The 19594-nt window shown below is 38.5% G+C and overlaps 1 protein-coding gene across 3 annotated transcripts in view; it reads right to left on the reverse strand.

Moving 5' to 3' along the window:
- Positions 1-19594, reverse strand: part of RSBN1L (round spermatid basic protein 1 like) — a 56119-nt gene that overhangs the window by 9423 nt on the left and 27102 nt on the right. For 2 of the 3 annotated variants that reach the window (XM_030014745.2, XM_030014744.2), the window contains 4 exons: positions 17783-18426; positions 5394-5531; positions 5054-5196; positions 1562-1729 (listed from right to left, as the gene is read on the reverse strand). In XM_030014745.2, the coding sequence (XP_029870605.1) occupies positions 1562-1729; positions 5054-5196; positions 5394-5531; positions 17783-18426 (1093 nt within the window). The remainder of the gene's footprint in view (positions 1-1561; positions 1730-5053; positions 5197-5393; positions 5532-17782; positions 18427-19594) is intronic. The other variant, XM_030014746.2, reaches the window with a different exon arrangement.

The following is a 19594-nucleotide window of genomic DNA, read 5'->3' on the forward strand; positions in this document are numbered from 1 at the left end:
GTCCTTACACTGAAGTAAAGTGCTGATAGTTACTTCCCCCCCCAAAAAACTTTCAAAAAGTACCTGAAGTACTTTCAAGTTTGTTGGACAGTTCTGCTTAGTTTTGCCTATTTTCAGATCACTTTTTATTCTACACAATTTTTATTTTTACTGATTCCATTCATTTTTTCAAGTTTAAAAGGAGTTTTAATGGAAGTTGCATAGACACCCTTTTCCATAAGTTCCAACGTATCAGAGAAGATAATGGTTTAGATCTAAAAAGCCAGAAAATTTGTTTTTAGAATGTAAATGAACATGTAATGATTTCCAAGGGAAGAGGATCTTGTTATGAAGGTATAGGATGAGAATGGGAAGTTCCCACAGACACTTAAATTAGTATCAATTTAAATTTTTATTAATTTCCACAGGCACAGAAGTTTGGGGAGTGGGGTTTTCTTTGGTTTGTTTGGGTGGGTTTTTTTTTCCTTTCTTTGATAAAGCTTTGAGTCTCTCTCTCACTCATATATGTGCAAAGTGTAATTTAAGATAATCAGATCTACACAGTATCTCAGCTCTTGCCCTGCTACCACTGTTCAGTCTTAATTCACTCCAGCTTCTCACAATCAGAGCAAGCAGGAAGTTTAAGGCTTCAGCTATCATCAACCTGCAGAGGAACTGAACTGCAAAACCTCAGAGCCCATAATACAAACACATTAACATCTGAACAATCCAGTTCTTCCCCAACAGCAAGTATTCAATTTTCTATCTCAATGAACTCATGCACTCTAACACAAATTTGCATCATTTCATCCAAAGGGATTTCACTCTTCTAATTTCTAGACAGATACAAAGAGGAAAAGGTGGTTTTAGTGTTTATGTATTCAAAGGTAACCTCCAAAACTAAGGTCATTCTCTCAAACCAGGATCAGAAGATCCTAAAACATGCTTCTTAGATCTGGGCCAGGAAGCCAATGATTACAGGCTTTTTATTTGGCTAAAATATAAACAGCTGTAAGTGAGATACATTCATTTCCTGAATCTCATATGGGAATTCCAGAGACAGACACCAAAGAATATCACACAACCTCTGACAGGGATCTTTCTAGGTAATCTACCATAAATAAATCAGGTTTATAACAGCCATGACTTTGAAGCGGAAGCATTAAAATTCTGCTCATCTCCAGACAACACAAAGAATTGCCAGGAAGTCTTGACGTGCACCCCTGAGGCAGAAACTCACGTCAGTCCATACGCACTATTTAAAGCAAAACAAAGTGCAAGGTGTTTTTACATCTAACGTTAACTCAGTTACAGCAACTCAATTATAGATTAAAGTGTCATTGCAAGGCACCTTTCTCATTTCAACCACACGGCAAAACTGTATGCAATGTAGCAGAGGGCAGACAAACACATCTAGTGCACAGAGATGGGGGTGGGTGGGGGGAAGGCCAGTATCTACTAAGTCTTCATTAAATCTCTAATACTAGATTAACCTATTCTGTGTTCCTTCTACCAATTATAAATGGAAATTCAGGCAAATATTTTTTCAAACAGCTAGGTGAGTAAGGCAGTTGACACATACCACTCTCCACAGTGCACAGCCTTCAATACTCCCACAGCAGCTGTAGTCTGTCGTTCAAAACCTTGTCCTATGTGATCTGCATGGGCTCGTGTTCGGTCTTCAAATAGCATTTCACGGGGTTCACTGGTTCGAGGTAGGTACTGCAAGTTTTTTATTTCATTGGTAGTTCTGTATAAGAAAAACAGTATTAGTGATACAGAAGTTTCTCTTAATTACCCAACTTCTACCATAGCCAATAGGATTGTTTTTCTCCTTTCAGTAAGACCATGTAGTCAAATGAGAAAAAACAGTAACATTTAGGGCAAATTAAAAGTGTAATGAGCTATGCAAAAAATCAGAACACCTATGCAATAAAAAAAACTTTAAAAAAAACCCAAAACACAACAGCACAGCGTCAGGGCCCTGAGTGCACTAAAAGGCCCTAATGAGTGAGCAGCCTAACCTGCAGTCTCCACCCACAAACCCAGACAAAGAGCCCAGGAGCTGTATTTAAGCTCAGGCCTGGGCCTTCAGTCCTGGCCTGAGCCATGCTGCAGGAGCACTGGTCTTCACCTCAGCCAGAGGTGTGCTGGGTCACAGACCTGCTTCCCAGCTTGGCCTCAGGAGGGCTTTGTCATGATGGACCTGCCTGGCAAGCCACTGGACCTGATCCTCACTGGCAGACTGACTTGCTGGCTTGACCTGAGACCTGCTCCATCACCACACACTTCCCTGACACACTGGAGTCTGGGCTGAATCCAGTCCCCAAACGCCAGGTCTGCCCTACCTACCTTCCTCAGGCACTGTGAGACTGGGCCCCACCATGGTCAGCCCCTGACAGGGAATTGCTGGCCTTTGCTGCTTCCTGACTATTAGCTATACATTTCAATTGTCCCTGAAGTCATTCTTCATCATTCATGTTTCTACCAAACCGCTGGGAAATGTGCATGTGTATTTAGTTCCACGTTGTAGAACTGGGAATGAGAAGCAACAAAAGATTATTTCTTCAGGGTTTAATGAAAGTGAAGGGAACACTGCAGAGCAGGAACAGAGCCACAAGACCATTTTCTTGGCCACCTGGAGCCAACATCATGTGTTACATTTTTCCAAGAGCTCTTCATAATCATAACATACCCAAGGTTGGAAGGGACATCTGGAGACTGTGTAGTCCAGCTTCCCTCACTCAACTACAGCAGGTTGCTCAGAACCATGTCCAGTTAAGTTTTGAGCAACTCCAAAGATGGAGACTCCAAAAGCTCGCTGGGCAACCTGTCCTAGTGTTCAACCATCTGTACAGTGATTATTTTTTTTCTCCTTGTTTTAAAAGGAAATTACTGTAATTCAGTTTGTGCCCATTACCTCTGGTCATGTCACTGAGCACTGCTGAAGAAAGTCCTTCTCACAACCTCCCATCAGATGCTTAAACACATTGGTACAATCCCACTGAGCCTTCTTTTATCAAGTGTAAATCCCAGTTCTCCCATGCCTGCCTTTTATGTCACCAGATCTGCTCCAGTATGCCCAGGTCTGTCTTGGACTGCCAAGCCCAGAACTGGACACAATACTCCAGATGCGTCTCACCAGTGGTGAGCAGAAGGGAAGAATCACTCCCCTCAACCTCCTGGCAGTGCTCTTCCTAACCCTGTCCAGGGGGCTGCTGGCCTGCTTTGCCACAAAAGCACGCTGATGGCTTATGGGCAACCTGTCATCCACTGGGACCCTCAAGTCCTTCTCTGTTGGGCTGCTGTCCAGCCAGTTGGTCCTCAGCCTGTGCTGGTGCAGGGGGTTATTCCTCCCAGGTTGTGGGGCTTTGCACATCCCTGTGTTAACTTTGTGAGTCCACCGAGTCGACCCGTTTCTACAGCCTCTCAAGGTCCCTCTCACTGGCAGTGCAACCCTGTGGTGCATCAACCACTCCTTCCGGTTTTCTATCGCTTGCAAACTTGCTGAGGGCGTGCTCTGTCCCATGATGCTGGCCATTAATGAAGATGTTGAACAGTATTGGCGCAAGGTATCAATGTCCGGGTTACTCCAGTAGCCACTGTTTTCCAGCTGGACTTTGTGCTGCTGATCACAATCCTTTAAGCATGGCAGTTAAGCCAGTTCTTGATCCACCATGCTATCCATCAGTCTAGTTTGTCCTTCGTTAATTTGTCTATTAGGATGTTATGGCAGACAAGTGTCCAGAGTGGGAAGCCTTGCTAAATTCAAGATAAACCCCACCCCTGGCACTCCTCTCATCCTGTGAGCTAGTCATTTTGTTGTAGAATGCTATCAGGTAGATAAGGCATGATTTCCGCTTTATAAATCAATACTAGCTACTCCCAATGACCATCTTGTCCCTCGTGTTTGAAATGGTGTCCTTCCCAGGATGAAGGTGAGGCTGACCAGCCTGCAGTTCCCCAGGTCCTGCTTCTTACCCTTCTAAAGGATTGGAGTGACATTTGCATTCCTCCAGTCCTCAGGAACCTTTGCCAATTGCCATGACTTTTCAAAGACAATCAAGAGTGGCCTTGCAATGATACTGGCCAGCTCCCACAGCACTTGTGAGTACAACCCATCAGGTCCCATGGGCTTGCGTCTGTCTAATCTCTGTCTAATACGTTCCTTAACCTGATTCTCTTCCACTAAAGGAAAGTAGTCCTTGCTCCAAACATTCCTACTGTCTCTGGGACCCAGCATTCCTGAAGGTAAATCTCACCAGTAAAGACAAGGGCAAAGAAAGCATTGAATATCGTGGCCCCTTCTGTGTCCTTTGCCTCCAGGCCCTTTGCTCCATTCAGTAGACACCTTACATTTTCCCTAGTCTTTCTTTTGCTGTCCACATGCCTGTGGAAGTCCTTGCTGCCCTTCACATCCCTTGCCAAATTCAACTCCATATGGTCTTTGGCTTTAACTGCGTCCCCTTTATGGTTGGACAGTGTCTCTATACTCCTTCTGAGACACCTGACTCTGCTTCCACCTCTTGTGTGCTCTCTTTTTATGTTTGAATTTTAAACAAGAGAACCCCAAAGACATAATTTCTCAAGGCAAACAATATTCAAGTTCTGCAGAGGACATCCTTACTCTTAAGCTGGTACTTATACTCAGTACCACAGCAAAACTTAAAGACATCATTTAATGTTGGAGATGTTACCTTTCAGACACAAGAGAAGCCCTTATCCCTGAGGTCTTTAAACATCCACTCACATTTAAGAAAAGGGGTATTAATTCCAGTCTCATGGCATACCTCAGTATTTATATGCCTATTCACATTTCCCTGCAGTTTTCACCTTAAATTCCTACTGAAGCTCCAAAAAGGACCAGCACCTTACTTGGCAAGAGAGTAAACAATTAAAAAAAAAAAAATCCACATCCTTACAAAAGAAAGCAACTTAAAAGTATATTTTGAGATAAAGATTTACAGAAATTTATATAAGATACAGTATCAACTAGTAAAAGGTTTCAGATAAAATTAATTTGTAGAGAAAGAATACTAACCAGACATTTATCAAGCAAAATAATTCAACATACCTCTTCCTTTTGAAAGGTGACTTTGGCATGTCAGCCACAGGGATCATCTGTTCTCCTGGACGTACCCACATAATGGGACCATCATCACTGTCTTTACGACTCTCTAATTTTAAACTAGAAAGTGTTCCCCATGGCAGTGTACACTAATGGGAAATACAAGCCACAATTTTGAAGTGAGTTACTTGAAAAACTTTTTTAAAGCAGCCTTTATCTGTCACAATGAAAACATTTATTAGACCACTCAATTATCTAAGCAAGTATCACATACTCTCACTTTATTATAACAGTACTAGACAGTATATTTTCCCCCTTGTCCCAACCCACTCCCTTCTGTCCTTACTTTTAAGAAGGGTGATTCTTCCAACATATCAAGGAATTCAGGGAAGTAATCCCCCACTTCCTCATCAACTGCTCCAACCAGGCTGATCTGTCTCATTGGGCCAGCTCTATACGTACCATGAGAGTATGTTCTTTTTACCTACAAGTAGAATATGACAGCAAAAGTTATACCGAGTCCACTACTGCTCAAAGTCTACATTCAATAAACACCTTTAATCTCTATGCTTGTGTTTTCTGATTGATATTAGTCCTACAGTCTTCAGTATACTTAAGATTATTATGAAGTCAATTACTATAAACTCATCACCGAAAGACAGAAGTTCTTATTAAAGATACATGACAACTTGTATTTTATTTATTTTAAAGTCTGAAGGTAAGATTGAGTAACTATTTATTGCCTTTCAAGAAAATAACATTCCGAAGTAGTAATTGTGAAAAGCTATTAATGTATGTTCTGCTCAATAACTAGTAAATAAGGATTCTTACCCAGACTACTCCAGTCTAGCTGAATTTTTACCTTTTTCCTGTAACAGTTAGGCAGAACCCTGACTTGCAACTAGTTTAACTCAAACATTTCCTCTGCTGATCATCCTCTCCAGTATGGCCTCTGTGTGAGTACATTAACTGGAGCTAATTATCACAGGGAAGACAAGGCTTATAAAGAGTACAGGAAGAGAGAGGATGACAGTTACTCCTTCATTTTTGCTGTGCTGTGCTAACACATCTTGTGCTCCCTTAAAACTTTAAGGGCTGTAACATTCACCTCATGAAAAATCTTTTATTTTGAAATTTAACAGAAACACATATTGTTATAAGGGTTTTTTTTTCAATAATCTGATGTCATGTTACATCAACAAAATACTTAGGCATGAGATTGATGAGGATCACTTCCCCCTTAAGCTTCCAATCTCCTATTTAACAAGCTGAAAGACACAGTAGTATTACTAGATGAAATATGACCAGATTAGAACAGATGGAAGAGCAGATGGATTACTGCACAAACCAAGTAAGGCTCTTGCACTGCATCTCTAGACATTCTGCATCCAAAGCAAGAAAAGAAAAAAGGTGCAAGGAAAACAGTTAATGAAGTACTGCTTAACTATGGTCCTCACCCAAACAGACCATTAAAATTCCTAGCAATTATGGCAGTGCAGAGGAGAATTAGCAGTTGCTCCTGAAAACAGGACTAAATCATACAACATGGAAAAATACTGTGCCCTTCTGAGAAGCCAGACTGATGTAACCAGACGCATTTCAGAAATGCAGAACCAAATACTCTTCTTAAGATCATCTCAGTCATCATACACACCCAGGACATGGAAGACTGACTAGAAGTAGGATTTTAAAAAAAAAAAAAAAAAAAAAAAAAAATGTCTGAGCTAATGTAATGGGAAGCCATCACAGCCATACTGAAAAGAGCAGTACTGCTAGACCATAGTATTCTCCTATTCCCCAAATCCTCAGTCATACATTCCTGTAGCTTTTTTTGTACCAACAGCTGGTGATTTTGTGATAAAACATCAGAAAACATGCATTTCTGCTGAATCAGCATCAGCTCAGTCCTCAACTTTACCTGCACTGGCACAAAGCACCAGGAGCTCACACAACTAAAGCATTGGGACAAGGAAGGGAGACTCATAATTATCGGCTTACTGGATAGACCAATTCCAAAGTACCCTAAAAACAGTTTCTGAAGCTACAGTTAGTCGTAAATCTGTTATTCACATTGTTCATTGATAAACCTAACATGCAAAAGGACATTTCTTCCACTGGCATGAGGCTTAATACACCACCATTCCAGGCCAGGATATTAAGCTGCTGTTTTAATCTACACCTCTGATTAAAGTGAATAATTTTTTGCCTTTTTCCTTGCTTCCTTCTGCTATCACTACCATTCTCCCAAGTAACAAGTGATAGGACAAGAGGAAGTGGCCTCAAGTTGTGCCAGGAGAGGTTTAGATTGGATATTAGGAAAAATTTCTTCACCAGAAGGGTTGTCAAGCACTGGAACAGGCTGTTCAGGGAAGTGGTTGAGTCACCATTCCTGGAGGTATTTAAAGACATGCAGACATGGTGCTTAGGGACATGGTTTAGTGGTGGACTTGGCAGTGCTAGGTTAATGGTTGGAATCGATGATCTTAAAGGTCTTTTCCAACCTAAATGATTCTATGATTCACATAGTCTATGATAAACTAGTTGTGGAACTACTCCAACTGAAAACTCTACAACTGCCCCAAAAACTACTAACTGAAGTGAAGTTAGGAGAGGCTGTGAAGCTTTCAGATGATAAATTCACCTGTCTGGCTTTGGTACCACTAGGTGTTGGCAGTGAAGCATAACATAAGCAAAGTGTTTAAGTGCAACATAATCCTTGCTTAAAATAGATCAATTAAGAAATTTCTTATATATTCCCCAAAAGACCATATCACTGAATGTTAAAACTGAAAGATCAGCTCAACTTTTTTAAGCATTATTTGTCCATCCCAATTCACTCCTAGCTCTCCTGATCAATTATGTTCCCCTCATTCACCAGGTAGAACAGATTCCTTTTCAAGATCCAGCTCAGGAGAGGTGAAATACCAAAAATAATGCTAAGATAATGTCAAAGTCACAAATGATGAGCGGTTTCTTCTGGGACCATATTGAGAGACGTATTGTTGCAAATACAGAATGAAATGTTTGAACATTTAAGAACTCCATGGTGGGTTAACCCCAGGCAGCAGCTAAGTACCTTACAGCCCCTTGCTCACTCATATCACCACCACCCCTGCAACAGCGAGAGACATGGGAGAGCACAGGAAAAGCAAGGAAATGCATGTGTCCAGATAAAGACAGTTTAGTAAGTGAAAAGAGGAAAGTGAAAAAAAGAGGAAAAACACCGAGTGGTGTTTTACCACCACTCACTACCTCCCACAAGCAGACTGATGACCAGCCAGTCTCCAAGCAATAGCTACCTTCCAGACCAACGCTCACTCCTGGCCCTCTCAGTTTTTTATTGCTGAGCATGATGTTATATGGCATGGAACATCCCTGCAGTCAATTTGCATCAGCTGTCCCAGCCATGTCCCCTCCCAACTTCTTGCCCACCCCAGCCTACTCACCAGGGGTTCCAGAATGGAACAGGAAAAAAAAAAAAAAAAGCTGTGACACTACACAAGTGCTGCTCAGCAATAGCCAAAACACCACTGTGTTATCAACAGCTCTAGTCACAAATCCAAAACACAGCCCCATAATAGGCTGCTATGAAGAAAATTAACTCTGACCCATCCAGACTCAGTATAAACAGAAAATAAATTCATGCTGGTGATAAAAAGGGAAGATCTGCTCTTTTTCCCTTCTTTCCTGCTAGCATTAGGTCTTCCAAAGGCAGACAGGGAGCCAGCTTAGGGAACTGATCTGATTTTAATACACAAGTTACCTGAAGAATGAATTTATTTATTTATTTTAGGAAATTATATAAATAAGAATTAAATAAAGACATAGGCCATAAAGACTAATGCCTGGCCAGAAAGAACAAGAGGGAATCTGGAAAAGCAGGCAGCTGTGGACAGTGAAAAAAGTGACTCCTATTTCATCTCTTTCATGGGCTGGGTTAAAGCACCCTGAACTCTAGTCTCAGGTCAGGTGTTGCTATTTAAATGGCACTATCTCAGATTAGGCTAAAGAATTAGAAAAACATATATAAAAAGGTGAGGTCATTCTTAGAGGGAGGAACAAGCCAGCAAACAAAATTAATTTTCACTCACTCCAAAATTAGACTGGTACTAAATAATAGTGAGAAAACACCGAAAACCTTCCACTGATGTTTGACCAATCACAAAAGTAAAAATTAATCCTCTTAAAGACAACAACAAAAGAAATATAATCTATGGCATTTTAGATAGCAGCGACACTTTCCTTTTACTGTCAGTATCCTTTGGCTGGTTTGTTCATAGGAAGAGAAAAAGATTTCTCTATATATTTCTAAACTCACAAAAACAATGCTGATGTACTAAATCCAGTACTACTTCATCAAACTCTCTATATTAAATTATGCACTGACCAGAAATCAAATATTATACACCTTTTATAAGGTAATATTCCTGAATGTAGTTTTACAGGTTACAGTGTGACTATGTTTTTAGAATGTTACAAATTTGCTCAAATAAATAGCTGGAACAATCTAAATCCAAAATAAAAGAAGAAATCAGTGACATGCACTTTTTCTAGCAGGTGGTCAACATGATTAGAATTGATATGCGTACACAAAATATCACCAATGAAATACAGTATAATACAGTAGACAGGTAAAATAGAGACATATAGCTGAATAAATACGACATAGCCTAACTTCCTCCTTCTTCTGTAGCTTAAATTTGAAGTATGTCACCTAAAAACACAAAAGGAGACTGTGTCATTCTCTTGCATCAGGTTAATGGAAAATTATGACAGTAAAACCAACTGAATTCAGAATTAGTAAAATTTGAGAATTATCTGCTTCTGTGACTAGTATGGCATCAACTGTCTTAGTGTAACTCGACTCGCCCAGTTTTAAGTAAGGAGTTCTAGAAAGCAAATATTTTGGCATAAACACCTTGGTGTCTAAAAGAATCTGAAGACTAAATCTGAATATATATATATAAAATACTGACAACAACATATTTGAGCATTGTCATCACACAAATAGGAAACATTTTAGACACTATATGTTATACATGTGTCTTTTTCAAACAGAAAATGGAAACAAACTGGAAGGAACAGTCCAGAGAAATCAAGCATTTCAAGAGATTAATTTAAAAAGTGTAAACTGGGGCAAGTCACAACTGAATTCCTATTTTTAATATAGTAAGGGGGTTTTTTCAGTTGAAGTTCTAACATTTTCCTGCAATAATTTTAAAGGTTTAAATTTCTTTCAGCTTTTCAGCTTTAAAACCAGGAAGTCTGGAAAAGCAGTCCTCATAGAACAACAAAAAAATCCAAACCCGCTGAACCCAAAATAATTTCAAGAAACCCACAAAGAAAGCCCCACCAAAGACCAACAAAAACATTAAATCACCATAAAAATATGCTGGGAGATCAGAGGGACTACTGGGTTTCCATTTCACTACATAAGTGCACAAGCAATGCACTTACACATTTTTATCTTAGAACTGAAAACATCCAGCTTCACATTCACTGTATTCCTCTAAATCTGTTATCTCAAATGCTATAGTCATGAAGGGGCAATGTATCATTCTTTCTTATTTGGTACATTTTGAAAAAGTGCAGAAAAGGTTTTCTGTTCCTTGCCAACTCTTTTCAAATCCTTCAGTGCTTACATATATTTTCAGTTCCAAATGGGAACCAATACTGAGGCATCAAAATTTCAATGAACAAATATTCATCAAAATTGCTCTGAGTTTAAAAATACTTGCAAATCTACTTGGCTACTCTTCACTTTTAAACCACATGTAGTACCTTTTTTTTTTTTTTTTTTTTTATGTCAGGATTCTGGTATCAGACTAAGATAGTTCTAGTTGACAGTTCTAGCATTACTCAAATGTGATCCATTATCATTAAAGCTTTAATTTCAACAAATATACCATTTCCCAGTTGGAAGTTTCTGGAAATGCAATCCCAAGATTTCTACTGCAGTATAGTTCCTCCACTGTCCTTTTACCACTGTAGTTTATCACTTCACACATTTCACCTTGCAGCTGAAATCCTGAAATAATACGATGGATGGACGGACATTTTTAAAAGCAAAATGACCTATTATTGTGAATTCCAGCGACACTAAAACAGTGAAGCAATCAAAAAAGAATTAAAAAAACATCATTTAAGAATAGCATCAATTAGATACCTTCATGGAAAATGATCTTGTGAAAGCAAAGTAGCTATTACACTCTTGTAACTCAGGAAGATCTATGACAAGGTTCAGCCTCCGATCCTGTCCAAGCTGCCAGTTCAAACCTCCAGGGTTTTGTTTAGGTTTGGTTTTTGTTAATATAGATTATGTGACCAACAAGAGCAGCACACAACTGTCATTTCATATTTATTGGCTGAAACTGTCAAGAAGCAATCTGGAAAGGCAACTGTTTTCTAAGTGGAAAGCAAATGAGCATGTGTTGCAGATTTCTAATGTCATTCCACATGAACTGATTCTTTGTTCGGTGGTATTCAGTAAGTGAAGACTTCTTTGCTTGGAAGACAATAGGCTACCATCATCCATCAAAAAAGTCTCTTACACAAGTTTTATGGATTATTAGATAAAAAAGGAACAAGGCAATATATATGCTTTAACAGAGCTAAAATTCAAATTTTCATCATCCAGAAAGGGGGGGGGGGGAGGCTGTACTTTAGGGAACTTGGATAACAGCACGCAATTGCTAAACACAATCAAAACTTTTTAATAACTAACCAAACATTCAAAAAGCTTAAAAGGAGCAAGTTCTATCGAACGCAAAATTCAGTAGCTTTCAGTAGAAACAGAACTGAAGAGACACATAGCTCCAATATAAAGAACTCTTTCCAGAACACAGGAAAATAACACAGTATATGGAAATAGACACTGTATAAATCTTTAATGATAAGAAAAAGAAACACTAACCCATTATTTCAGGTTTTCTTTAAAGAAAAATATTTTCAACAATTCCCCTCAAATACTAGAAGAACAAATATTTTCCAGCAGGATTTCACAAATTAGAAAAGGAGTAAACAGCAAAAACCTCTCTGCAAAAGAAACTTTTAAGAGCTAAACAAGGAGGACAGCAAAGAGAAGATAATATTAAAAGGGGCTAAAAGACAACTGGAATGAAAAGCTGTGTCCAGAATTTTAAGAAATGAGGACAACCACTCATTTGAAAAGTCACAACACAAACATGAACTATCATTACTGTTGCATTTCTTCCTCCAAAATACTTAACGTTATTCTTTAGACTACCTGAATATCCAGTGTCCATCACAGTTAACATAGACAACATGGAATAAGCTACTTCAGACTGGGAAAAACAACCAACAAAAATTATTTCTCTGAAGACGCAAACTGCCTGCTGTTATGGAATGGGGTTGATTGTACAGTCCCGCACTCATCCTTGAGCTACCGCTGGTATAGTAAACTAATATAATTTGCTAACTAAGCAATAAAACTAATCGCTCAGGAGTACGTTAAGTTTTCTGGTGGATTAATGAAACAAACTGGCTCACCAGTTTGAGAAGCACCACAGCTTGGCACAAGAACATGCAACTGGGAGGAATGAAGCAAGGAGGACACTCTCTTTTAGCAGCAACAGGTACTAGATGGGCTCTGACAATTTGTCTAACTGCACTCTGAGCGGCGTAAAATACAACTGACTTTTCCTGAACTAAATAGGCTTAATGATGAGTATCCTCACATACCCTACAGTAGGAAGGCAGTAAGTTAAAAAGAAACAAAGCTTTAGTAAATCAGTAAGAACTCAAAAACACAAAACAGATTCTTCAAAGCTGGAAAAGGATAAACTCTTAAGATAAGGATCTTATAAGAAATAGGTGTCAAGAGAAGCAAGACAGAGAAGACTTACAGACCATTTAGCCTAGTTTCAATTTGCAGAAAAAACAGTTAGCTGGATACTCCTGTCTTAACCACCTAGAAAATAAGATGGTAAAAGCTAATAAATACGGACGTGTAAAAAAACCCCAATTAAGTCAAACTAACCTTTCTTTCTATGACAGCATATACTTTTCCAGAGGACCAGTACATACCTTGAAATTTGATATTTGCATTATGCTCTTAAAACTGCTACAGAAACATGGTCTAGTAACAGCAAACAGTGGGCATTTTTAATTTGTCTGTGTTCACATAACTACCAATACGAAAGGACGAATTTTGTGGCACACAGCAAGGATCTTTCCTTTGAACACAATGTATGCTTATGAAACCTGCACATAACACAAAGCTGCAAGCCTACTACAGGAAAGGATCAAAATTAGCAAGATCTTTGATAAAGTGGAAAAGAGATCTGAATACACAGGATATAATTCAATTTGAATAAAAGCAAAGAACTACACTCCGATACATATAATTAACTGCATAAAAATGAAAAGGGGAGTGACTCATTTAGCAGGACCTGCTGCTACAGCAGATCACAAACTGCTCTGAAAAAGGCAGGAATAGATAAAGAGCAATAATTTGCAGGACACTTAAGGCAATCTTCTCATACTCCTTGACGACAATACACAAGGCAGACATTGTCCATTTTCAGTACTGTATTTTAAGAGAAATAAGGATGACTGAAGAGAACGTAAGGGGAGAGCAGCAAGACCAATAAGGATATAACATGTAATGGTAGACTGAAATAACTCAAATTACTTAATCTGGGGGGGTGGGGGGGTGGAGCGGAAAAGAGCTGTTAAGCAATCTTGAAATACAGAGAACACTAAAAGAAAAGCAGAAACTGTTTGCCTTGTCCACTAAAGATCAGAATAAAAGGACTGGCAGGAGGATTAAGATAAGAGGACAAACAAGAAAAAAACATTTTTCAACAGATTTCTTTGAGAAGCATGGAATCACCTAGAGATCTCCAGCAAACACATCAGACAAGCATTTGCCAGATATGTCTTAAAAATAGTCAATATTGTCTTGAAGCACAGGAATTGTTGGGTATTGCTCAGCATTTTTTTTTCACCTGTACGAAGAAGCTGCCACTGGGACAAGACCGAAGCACAGTAAAAATCAATCTGCTAAGCATTGTTATGGTTAAACACCAAGTGTACACTTCAGGGTTTCAGCAAGGCAGTAAAAATTTACACTTGCCCAGCATGAAGACACAGTAATGGGTTCAAAACATTAAGGGTATTTGCCTCAACAGCACTAAATAGTTTAACTGATGTAAATAATAACCTTTTGCCACCTATTCGCTGCTTACATTCTTTGAAATCCTGGTAACAGCCTGACAAGTAAGATTCATAGCTATCAGGTAACTGATGCAGCTGTTGCCATCTACACAATGGAGCCCAGGGATGCACCTGAAGCAGACAATTTTCCACCACCAGAAAGAGTGACTTACTGGCTACAAGGATAGCCACACTAATTCCATTTTGCCCAATTATAGAAACAGTCTGGCTAAGCCTTACAGACAGTTCACAGAAATAGAGCTGTTCCACTAACCTAAAAAATTTTAAGAATTAAGGTGTACTTAAACACAGGCCCAAGCTAGGTGGTGAAAAACTCCCTAATTCCTCTCCCCCCAAAATTTAAAAGCTAATTCTGCTGAGACAGAATCAGTTCCAACAACAAACTCCTCTTTCCTGTGCCTGCTGTTTAACAAGTGAAACTATATTACTTCTGTCTGACACAGGTATATTGGGAAGCTGAGAGGAGTTCATTTTCAACTCCACAATTGTGAAAACTAAGTAAATTTCTCGAGAGATGCAGACTTTCCAGGTAGACTTAGGAGGACTCCAACAGTTTTGATCTCACCAACAGAATATACTGCAGAATCTGCATCTTACCACAGAACTCAGTGACTTGAAAATATGCATTACTTAAAACAAAAAAACCCTTCATCTGCTGCAAAACAGGAGGTGGAAGATTGAGTAGATACTGAAAGAATCAACTTAAAAATTCTGATAAAATACTCTATACTTTACATTTCAGGCTTAGCTCACCCTTTTTTTTTTTTTTAATACTTTTTAGATCTTTTTAAATAGTTAACATTTGTCAGACTGATTACATGTGCTACAATGAGTTCTCAAAAACAACCAAAGAACCTCATGTACTAAAGTGAGCCTCATTTCAGTGTTTTAGTTAAAACTAGCAAAGCAATACCCAAGTTTCTTAAGGCTAAAGAAGGTTGAGATAGACTCAAAGCAGACTTAATAAAACTAAGTTCCTACTTAGACATGAGAAAGTGATTCACACCTCAACTGTGCCTATACAACAAGTGCCAGGCATTGCTCAGGCAGCTCAAGACAACAGGGAACACAGCAGCACAGAGCTTTTGCAATGTAGGAACAGAAAACTACGTGTAAAATTGCACTGAAATATACTGCAACAGCACATTAGAAACCCCTTAAAAGATTCACAAAGAACTCTGTGAGACAGGAAAATATTATCAATCTGCACAAAACATAACAAGTTATGCAATTGTTTAGTACCTTTTATAAAGGAAAATAGAAACAGAAAACTGACAGGTAACTGATACTAATAAATCAGAAATTTACACACAGAAAAGAAAAATACAGCTGAAGGTTAAAACCACAAAATTCACAGCTCAGATTCAAAGAGCTCCTGTCATATCCCTGGAGGATGAGCACTCTGACACAGTGTCGCTATGACTACTAGACTCTCATACTCCTTCCTAGATATCTTTGATACTGGCCCCAGTCAGAAAGGAGCATACTAAGCTAACAAAACCTTTCAACTGTAGCAGATCACCCGAGTAAGACAAAAAAAGCAGCAAGAATAAGACAAAAAAATAATGAAATAATATGGAAAAACAGAATCAATAGCTAGGTAACCAAGATACTGGCTTAGATATTCCAGGAAACAGCAATGCTGCGCAGAAGACAATACAAGTAAGTCTGGTGTACACCTGTATACATTATTTATACACACTACACCCTTTATGTTAGCAAAAAATACAAGGAGCCAAATGCGTTCTGTCAAGCAACCAAATGCTGACAAGTGATAAAATGCTACGAAAACTAACTCAAAAACTGAGAGAAAACAAAGGAAAAGAAGACAACAGAACTAAACCTCCAGCCAAGTAAAATACAGGTTAGAAGACAGAGTATGAAGTTGACCAGTTGAACGCTGCAGTAATAGAGTTTGGCTTCTTTCATCTACTGCATTCTCTCTCTGTTCCTCCTTCACTTACAGGGAAATGGGAAATTATGATCTCAACCCCAACGACCACAGGACTGATTTAACTGCAGATATTGATGATACCATTGCAATGCCAAGTTAATCCATCCTTTCCGTAAAATAATTTCATTATAATTCACAAAAATAAAATTTGGGCTCTTCTTAACTATTTCTTCAGGGCAGATATTAGCATACAGCCATGCTTGCATTAATGCTGCCCAAGACAACAGGCTGGACTTAAAAGAACATACTTAAAAAGGCAGATCCAGCTTTTTTTATATAAAATTACTTAAGACAGAGCAGCTCTGGGTAGCTGCCCATAATAAGTTCGGTGATTTTTACTACTAAAGTAATGATTCAGTTTACATACTAAAAAAAAAAGTAAATATATTTCATAGAATATTCATATTCCGTGGCAGTGGATGTTTTCTTAATCAGCACCACAAATGTTCTCCTACAGCAACATTTTACTTCTGCATATCCTTGTAGATAACACACACCTGAAATTTGTCAATAAATGCAATAGTGTTCCATGCAAATGTTTACACAGCCGAAGGAAAAAAAAAAAGCATGTTTTTCATCAAAACGATGACAGAATAACTTATACTTGGACTCTTCATAACTGACTAAAAAGTGAAGACTAAAACAGTTTAAAAGTGTTCCATACAACATCTAAATTCACAAACAGGTTGTTAAACAGGCAATTATGAGCTAAAGTTGATATAACAGGATTGAATTTCTTCATAAATTGTTTCAGAGTATCTGTATGGGCTTTACATAATACCCTCATCACCTAGGTGGCAATCTAAGAAACTTAGAATTACTTTTTTTTCCCCTGAACTTAAAAAAACCTGAAATATAAATAATTTATATGCAGCGGTAATATATCTTCTACAGCAAGTTAATAAATAGCAGAGGTGATGTTTAATCAGTAGCTGTTGTTAAGAGAGTATACAGTCATTTCTTTCTGGAAAATTTACTGGGGGGGGGGGGGGTGAAGATTCAAAAGCTGTCTGTCACTTTGCCACAACTTAAGAGCTTTCAAGAGAATACAACTAACTGTGGGGTAACGTGATGGGGTAAGGATGAAATTAGTAGCTACATTAACCACCAGTAAGTACTCCTTTAAGGATAAATTTAGAAGCCTCAGACTACAAATGCAAATAATTAACTGTGCCCTACACAGGTTTTATGTACAACATTCTTCTGATGTATTAAAGCATTTCAGTTTTATGAAGAACTTCATACAGATTAACTACAGTTCAGATGCCCAGATAGCCGCAGCTGAATCATCTTAACCCTCCAAAATTCATGGTTAAGCTTTAGCTACAGAAACAAATCCAAAGAAACCTACACACACATGCATGCAAACATTTCCCCTCCCCCATAAAATCCAACTTTGTCTCAGTTAACAGGCTCCTTATCTTTAATACTGCAGAACTTATTACTTAAAGAATTCTCTTGTTTCTAGTCTTCTGCATCATCCACACAGCACAGCTATCAGTAATGGTATTCTAAAAAAAGCCCATTCACAGTTGTTTGAAACCATTATATGACTTTAGAAAGTAAAATGTATAACCTCTTACCTGAGCATGAAAATTTGACATAGTCGTTGTCTCTATATCTTTCTTTCCCAAAATCTCCATTTTCACTGGTGAATTGGGAAAATTAAACGAAAAGTAGTCTAAAAAGTCAGGTAAATAAGTAGCTGCCCCATGAACAATACCCATTACATAGTAAGCTGCACAGTTTTCATTTTCACTAAAAACCAGACCCACAAACTCTTCTGCAAATCTCTCCATCTCCACAGGAGATAAGTGGGAGAGTTCATTACTGTAGGCATGGATAACTGATGCACCTCCGTTAGGCTGGTGCTCAATATGAATCAGCTGTTTGAACTCCAATGTGTCCAACCTTTTGAGTTTATTTTGAACCCGTGGCTCCTTTAACGAGACAAATGGAAACTCACTGTTCTCTGGTATCTTGGACTCACAGTCCTTCTTGGGATCCATATTTTTCCCATTGAAATCCTTAAGATGATCATCTATGATGCCTTTGGCTTCCTGATCCTCAATATCGGAAACCAGTCCTGAGCAGATGGTCTGAATGGATTTGCTGTACATTTTTGGACGCTTCCTCTTCTCATTCTCTTTATGTTTCTTTTTCTTTTTCTTCTTAACTTTTTTAATCTGTAGCTCTTCTGCATTGGTTTTTGGTTTCTCCTTCCCACCTGTTGAGAGAAAAAAAAAATCATCTCTTAAGTATCTTCATACACAAAATATGTATTTAAAGATCAGAATTCAAAGTTACCAAAGCCCTCATCATGGCACACAAAGACCAGAGACCAATACCAAGGGTCACAATGTGTATCTTACTGAAAATGAGTAGTAAGAGACACCTGCCATGTTCCCATTATGACTGACAAAAGCTGGGGGGGGCGGGGGGGGGGCATGGAGGAAATCACAATAAAAACCAAGTTTCCCAAGGCTGCTTTCATGATGAGTCACAAACCTTAATCATACCATTTAACTGGTCATCAGCAATTATTATACCAGAAAGTTCAGAGACATTATATGACAGATGTGAACAAACATCGCCAAACAAGGGATTTACAAATGGTCAATGAGTATCAACCATCATCAGCAAGCTGTTTACAAGATGCCACTGCCAGAACCTACCTTGTCAGATGGCTTTACATGGTCATTCTTCCAGAACTAAATAAACTTTGTCAAAATACATGTGGAAACATCTAAAAACTGACCCCACACTTCTTAAAAAAAAAAAAAAATAATCATTTAAACAAAACAAACAAAAAGCAAACAAAAAAATTCAAACAACCACCAAAAACCAAGACCTCACAAAACAGAAACTAGCTTCAAGTTTATATAACATGCAAGCTGAACTAAAAACAAACTGTAATGGCCTAAAGCCAAAAAGTACTCATTTGGGGATAACATGTTCAACTGATTCCCAAGGCAAACATTCTCCCTTGTTTTAGAGTGTTTTCTTCGAGTGCTTTTGGGGTTTTTTTGCAAGTAATAAACACAGTAGCCAAAAAAACTCCTGTCACTACACTGCCCTCAAATCTAGCAGTTGAAATCACTTCACCAGTTGATAAATCAAATTACTGGGCATGTTACAGCACAAAATTATATTCACAAGCAATTCAAGATCAGCAGGTTCAGACACAGCAATTTAGAAGTTCAGTCCTGCAATGAAATACACACTTTCTAAGTAATCTCAAATTCACAAGAGTTAAGTTAGCCAGTCTCTACCACTATGCTGTAGTATATTCTCAGCTCACAATCCGCAGCCCAAGTAATTCACAAGAGTCCTTAAGAAAAAAAAGGAAGAAAATGAAAATAAAGATCACAACTGTTGGTGTGTGGAATCACACA

Source organism: Aquila chrysaetos, chromosome 5 (genome assembly GCF_900496995.4).
Source record: "Aquila chrysaetos chrysaetos chromosome 5, bAquChr1.4, whole genome shotgun sequence".
NCBI classification, from domain to species: domain Eukaryota; kingdom Metazoa; phylum Chordata; class Aves; order Accipitriformes; family Accipitridae; genus Aquila; species Aquila chrysaetos.